We start from the raw sequence: 6,859 nt of genomic DNA, 5'->3' as shown, positions 1-6,859 counted from the left end.
ATATTTATATTATGTGAATGAAGAAATGTACGTTGTGGCCATAAATCATACAAAATGTTCTTTATTGAAATGTTAAATCAGTGTCTGAAGTGTTACATTTTGAAAATCACACTGCATGATTATTACTGCTAGTTTTGTTGATCTTATTATGTATCCTTATTATTACCATCTGGAAGGACATCTTGGAAAGCAAATCAATACTTTGTGTTGTGGAGTCCTTTAAAAAAAAAAAGAGGGAACATGCTGAAGTAAAGCAGCAAAGCAAGAATAAATACAGGTACTGTGTTGACACAGGTGAATACTGTAGAGTATGACGTGTCCTTTCTATAAACAGGCCCAGGTATTAGTCCCCCCTCCCAGAGAGAGCAGAGTTCAGTGTCAGGAGGCAGAACTAGCGTAACGTTGAGGTCCTTGTTTGTGTGTGTTTTGTATTTACACCGACGTCACGGATGTCCACGCGGCGTCTTTATCGGAAGAGGCGGTACATCCGAGGCAGCCGTCCGTCCTTACTGGACAGGGCAGCCTGGATGTGTTCATAAGACGGCATCTCTGTCAGGTCTCCCAACGCCGCTACGGCCGGCTTGCTGCGCATCATCTTGGCGGTCACCCTCTTGATGTCGCTCGCTTTCACGTCGCCTGCAAGCAACGATCACACTGGAGCCATCACACTTTTTGACGATTGGTTTTGTTTTCGGAAGCACAGCAGCAAATCATGTGGTACATCATGTTTGAAGGGCAAGGGTGCCCCATTATTATGTATTTTGTAATTTCATAAAAAAGCTTTAAAAAATCCTTTACATATATTTAAAGACAGTTTTATGGTTACATTTTATGTCTACCTTGAGCTGCAGGCCAATAAAAACAAGCTGGGAGCCACAAACAGCCCCTGGGCCGCACTTTGGACACCCATGGACTAAGGGTTGCTATATTTATTTGGTGACGTCGTTCAGAGTTTCCCAAAAGGCTGCAACATAAAAGTGCAATGAAGAGGAAGCAGCACTCACTGATTAGTGCACAGAGTTCATGGGGCAGCTTCCGCTTGCCCGTGGACAGAACCTGGCGGCCCACGTCCTCGAAAATAACGGGCCTCGCCTCCAGGTTCATCATCAGCATGGACTTGAGCTGCGTCTTGGCTCGCTCCAGCTCCGTCTGGACCCGTGGGTAACGGAACAACCTTAAGTGAGCGTTCCAAAACGAACAGGCGAAACTAATGTTTGACTCAAGTGTGTACCTCCCCGGCATTTCCCGCCATCTGGATGAATTCTCGTGTTATTATCTCCACCATCTCCCGAACCTGTGGAGGAGAAGTCCATGATGAACAGAATGTTTACAAGGACGCCTGCACCGTGCCCAAAGCCACCTGTCTGGGGTCTGCGCTGGCGTGGATGCACAGCAGGCCGCTGTCCTCGTAGCTGTGATGGTAGGACGTGGCGTTGTACATCCAGTGATGCCTTCGGCACAAACAATGACACTGTCAACAGGTCAATGAATCATCACAAGGGTGTGTGTGTGTGTGTTTACCTGTTGAGCACGTTGAGGTAGAGACGCGTGAACATGCCTTTCCCGGGTCCTCCTGCAGAGAAGGAGCCCCCTCCGCCCATCATCATGTTGAGGACAGCAAACGGGATGAAGTCGTCCTCCTGTCACGGGATGGTGAGAGAAGGGGAAAAAAAGAATAGAAAAGAATAAAAGGTTAAGGGGGGATCAAGAAATCCTCATCTGGGCTCAGTAATTACCAGGAAGGAGCAGCTCTCCAGGCCGATCATGATGTGTGTCAGCTCCGGGATGGGGGTGGGGCCCAAGCTCACGTCGGACATGTCCTTCTCCATCTTAAAAAGAGAAGCATGTTCCTTACTTTCACAAACGAGGTATTGGACAATAAGCCCAGTGAAAGCATGAATTTGACATGCAAACTGGATATGGCAATTGTTGGCGATTTATCTGAATCGCTGGTTTGTCCAGTATGCAATATATCCTTTGAAAATAAGGCCGATCTCAAGGGTCATTTCCGTGTCCATTCAAACGAGAGCCTGTTTAAATGTAAAACGTGCAAGAAAGGCTTTTGGAATAAAAATCTACTCCGCAACCACAATAGGAAATGCCGACAAGGACATGGTGATGCAACAGTTACGGAAACCCCTCTGAAAGCGGACCTTGATCTGGAAGTGCCCGACACGATTCTAGTGTACAAAGACGATTCAAAAACAACAGGGACCGGAGTTTTGCAGACAAATTTCTCCTGCAAAAGTGAGCACCCAAAGGAAAACAACGAGAAAAAGGTGGTCCAGTACCAATGTTCAGAGTGTGATTTGAGCTTGAGCACTGACGGCTTGATGCTCATCAGTCACCTTGAGGACCATGGAAGAGAGGAGCAAGCAAAAAACCTCCATACCTGTGCAAAGTGTGGGCAGTTTTGTTCAAGCCAATTCATTCTTGAAAAACACATGAGGCTGCATGGTCAATATAAGGAATTCTCCTGTCCCAGGCAAACGGAGAGGGAGATGGGAGAGGGCTGATGCCAAAGCAATAAAGCCATCCCTAAAAACAGAAGCACTAAATGAACACAAACCAACCACCCACCAGTACCACCAGGTGTGTGGTACCAGGATGTGTGCTGGCATGGATTGAAGTGAGGTTGAGGACTGGACAAATATTTCCATGAGCACTCTATGACGTCATCAAATCTTACCTTTAATCTTTGGGATGCATAGTACCAGCATTTGGGAGCAAATATCAGGTGAAAGGGAAACGGGAAAAACAGTACATCATAGTATATGATATAGTATATAATACAGTATAGTAAAGGCTGCACAGCGGTCGAGTAGTTAGCGCGCAGACCTCGCAGCTAGGAGACCCGAGTTCAATTCCACCCTAGGCCATCTCTGTGTGGAGTTTGCATGTTCTCCCCGTGCATGCGTGGGTTTTCTCCGGGTACTCCGGTTTCCTCCCACATTCCAAAAACATGCTAGGTTAATTGGCGACTCCAAATTGTCCATAGGTATGAATGTGAGTGTGAATGGTTGTTTGTCTATATGTGCCCTGTGATTAGCTGGCCACCAGTCTCCTGAAAACAGCTTGGATAGGCTCCAGCAATAAATGAATGTACACTTACCACTATTATCCTAGGTGTTGGCATGCTAATGTTATCATTGCTAGGATGTTAACATTGTCATAGTAGCCTTTTTAGACATTGTCATAAGTAGACATTTAAAGACGGAGCACTATCATGCTTGTTGTTAGCATGCTAATTTTGGCACTTCAGCGTTGCTAGCATGCTAACAGTAGCATAGTAGCATTTTTATACATTTTTATAGCTAGTCAACAGATATAAACACTGTGAGCACTGTGATGCTATGTGTTTGCATGCTAACGTTAGCATTGCTAGCATTCTAAAATTAGCGATCTCAACATGTAGATAAAATACATACATACATGTCGATAAAATACATCGGCGAACCCACGCGCGCATTGGTCGATACCGATTCAAGTAAAGAACACAAATATCGGCCCGATATATCGGTCGATCCTTAGTTATGACCATCATACCTTAAGCCAGATCAGGTTTTACCATTGCAAATATTAAACTCGGTTTTCTCCGAGTACTCTGGTTTCCTCCCACATTCCAAAAACATGCTAGGTTAATTAGCGACTCCAAATTGTCCATAAGTATGAATGTGAGTGTGAATGGTTGTTTGTCTATATGTGCCCTGTGATTGGCTGCCCACCAGTCCAGGGTGTACCCCGCCTCTCACCCCAAGACAGCTGGGATAGGCTCCAGCACCACCCGCGATCCTCGTGAGGATAAGCGGTAGATAATGAATGAATGAATGAACAGTATAGTAAGTAAGTAAGTAGTCCATCTGTGCAGCGTGGGCGGGGGAATGCACACGCACACAACTATGGCACGTTCAAGGACCCTGGAACTAAGTGGGACGGTGGCAACAAACAAACAAACTGGGGAATTATTTTTTGAACAAAATAATGGCCCGTTTCCAGAATTGATATGCATTTACATTAAATTTGATGCCTTTATTTACAAATTAAGTTTTTTTTAAGTTGCTTTTTCTTATCATTGCACCTGAACATTTCCCGGGGCTTGGAGACCCCTACTCTGTATGACAAGAGCACTGTGTCCTTTCTAATGATCTATGCTAGTCGAGTGCTCACTGCTGTTTTTAAGGAAGTGCTGCCAAAACGCTAGTCAAAGATCGTCTATACGACGGGTGCACACTGCTGTTTTTAAGGAAGTGCTGCCAAAGCGCTAGTCAAATATCCTCTATATGACGTGGTGCACACTGCTGTTTTTAAGGAAGTGCTGCCAAAACGCTAGTGAAAGATTGTCTATACGACAGGTGCACACTGCTGTTTTTAAGGAAGTGCTGCCAAAACGCTAAAGATCCTCTATACGACAGGTGCACACTGCTGTTTTTAAGGAAGTGCCAAAACACTAGTCAAAGATCGTCTATAAGACGGGTGCACACTGCTGTTTTTAAGGAAGTGCTGCCAAAACGCTAGTCAAAGATCGTCTATACGACGGGTGCTCACTGCTGTTTTTAAAGAAGTGCTGCCAAAATGCTAGTCAAAGATCGTCTATACGACGGGTGCACACTGCTGTTGTTAGGGAGTGCTGCCAAAACGCTAGTCAAAGATCGTCTATACGACGGGTGCACACTGCTGTTTTTAAGGAAGTGCTGCCAAAACGCTAGTCAAAGATCCTCTATACGACGGGTGCACACTGCTGTTTTTAAGGAAGTGCTGCTAAAACGCTAGTCAAAGATCGTCTATACGACAGGTGCACACTGCTGTTTTTAAGGAAGTGCTGCCAAAGCGCTAGTCAAAGATCCTCTATGTCCGTGAAGTACGGAAGGATGGTGCTCACCTTGACAATGCCTCCCGTGTACTGTGCCACGGAGAGGTCCACGTTGGCTGCCGTGCCCTCCCCCCACACGGGCTTCACTCCCAGCAGGTACTTGCGAGCGCACTCCACCAGCTGCTCGTGTTCGATGCCCACGCCCGCCAGCACCATGCGCTCAGGGCAGTAGTAGCTGGCGAGGTAGCAGTGCAGCACCTTCTTGTCGATCCTGTCCACGTTGTCCGCGGGACAGAAACGAGGCAGCCCCACCGTGTTGCCTCGATATGCAGCCTGTTGGAAAGATGGGACGATGACGGTTTTGAAGGCCGGACAACCCGGATCAACGCCTCGCAAACGATGCACTCACGGCGTGGATCATCTCTGTGAGTAAAGGCTCAGGGTCAGGCCGCATGCTCAAATCTTCCAGCTCGAAACGAACCGCCATCCTCGTCATCTCGATTTCCTCGTCTGCATGGAAACACACCTCACATCAGAAAAAAGGTGCCATCCAATGAGCGGACACGACTCACCAAGTAGGCGGGGCTGCAGGACGGCGTCCGCGAGGAGACTGACCACCGTGTCCAGGCCCTTGACTTCGGCCGACACCGCGTACATGGTGGTGTCTCTGCAATAGGGAGTCAGTGAACACCGATGAAGCCGACAAGCGTTGTGCGTTTAAAGACGTCATACCTTGATGTTTGGCAGTCGCATATCCCGCCGTGTTTCTCCAATGTCAACAGAATCTCATCTTTACTCCCGTACTGAGCTGTGGACTACAAAGATGGAGACAGTAGGGAGATTGCAGTTACCATAAATGATAAACTGATTTTTTAAAAAACCTTAATAATGATGTAGAGTGCATGAGAAAGTGGAAAGGAAAACATAGCTATCTTAAGACCTAATGGTCTTGTATTTATCTTGTATTTGAGAAAAAGTACTTACAGAAAAAGCAAGTTTTTCCATAAAGTGAGCGATCCCACTCGGGTATTTTGCTTCATGTCTGGATCCAGAGTTGACTAATACTAACAAACAATTCAAATTAGACATATTTTCATGAATTAAAGAGTTATTTCATAGTTGTCAACTTACTCCCAACTGTGCAGAATTGGCCGAACTTGTTTTGTGAGGCGACTTTGAGGCCATTTTCTAAGGTGGTGATTCTAGTTTCGTACTTTTCCTGCCCGTCCACGGATGCAAAGACGGGCTTAGGGATGCCAGGCAGTGGGGAAGACAGAGAGATGTTTGGGTATCCTCCGCCGCTGCTGCTGTACTTCCGGTATGCTGCTATTCCAAACCTGTTGGCAGAAGACAAAACTTTCACTTGGCCAGTGCGACTCAAGTGTATCCTCTCCAGTCAAGTTGAGATGATTAGTAAAAAAATACAGGAGAAAACTTCGGTGTAGAGATGACTTATTTCAAAGTCAATTGTCATTTTTTTAACCACCAAACTAGCTACACTAAAAGCAGTAGCATAGCGACATTGACAGCTCACCATTAGCATCATGCTAAAGCTCCTAGCTCACGTTGAGCGATCGCGGAAGTAAGAAAACACATAAAGCCGGCAACGACAACTCCTGATGTACCCTAAATGTGCTGCTTTGTGCGTCTGCCTGTCCATAAACCGTAACAGTTGAGCAAATATGTTCCTGTATTGAGTAGCTTGTTACCTTTGAACACGACTCCAGGTTCTGCACCGGGACATGTGAGCCGCCATCTTGAATTGACCTTATCCGGAACTCCACCGGAAAATTTTACTCTAGGACTTCCGGTGTGACACCTACCCGGAAATACGTTTATAAATAATGCAAGTAAAGCATTAGCGATAAAAACACAATGTACAACTAAATGTAAAAATATTTATTTATAACATAATTTAAAAAAAGAATAACATTGACGAGTTACAAGTCAACAGATACAATAGAAATAAAATAATTGTTTCAGTTCTTTTTGCTGACTCCCCATTTCCTCTTTTTGCATTTTGAAGCTCTACTTAGCACCGTTAAGATC

The 6,859-nt window shown here is 45.6% G+C and overlaps 1 protein-coding gene across 1 annotated transcript; it reads right to left on the bottom strand.

Annotated features, from left to right (window-relative positions):
- Positions 1-47: 47 nt before the first annotated feature.
- Positions 48-6,627, bottom strand: pmpca (peptidase, mitochondrial processing subunit alpha). The gene is made up of 13 exons (XM_058071358.1): positions 6,520-6,627; positions 5,942-6,147; positions 5,795-5,874; positions 5,543-5,625; positions 5,383-5,477; positions 5,220-5,320; positions 4,880-5,143; positions 1,737-1,829; positions 1,522-1,640; positions 1,361-1,451; positions 1,232-1,294; positions 1,005-1,149; positions 48-636 (listed from the first exon to the last, which is right to left on the bottom strand). The coding sequence occupies exons 1-13, from the start codon at positions 6,564-6,566 to the stop codon at positions 467-469; spliced, it is 1,557 nt and encodes a 518-aa protein (XP_057927341.1). The 5' UTR covers positions 6,567-6,627; the 3' UTR covers positions 48-466.
- Between the last annotated feature and the right edge of the window lie 232 nt (positions 6,628-6,859).

Source organism: Doryrhamphus excisus, chromosome 4, assembly GCF_030265055.1.
Source record: "Doryrhamphus excisus isolate RoL2022-K1 chromosome 4, RoL_Dexc_1.0, whole genome shotgun sequence".
NCBI classification, from domain to species: Eukaryota; Metazoa; Chordata; class Actinopteri; order Syngnathiformes; family Syngnathidae; genus Doryrhamphus; species Doryrhamphus excisus.
Note: the sequence above shows the minus strand (reverse complement) of the source record. Positions and strands in the feature narration are given on the sequence as shown.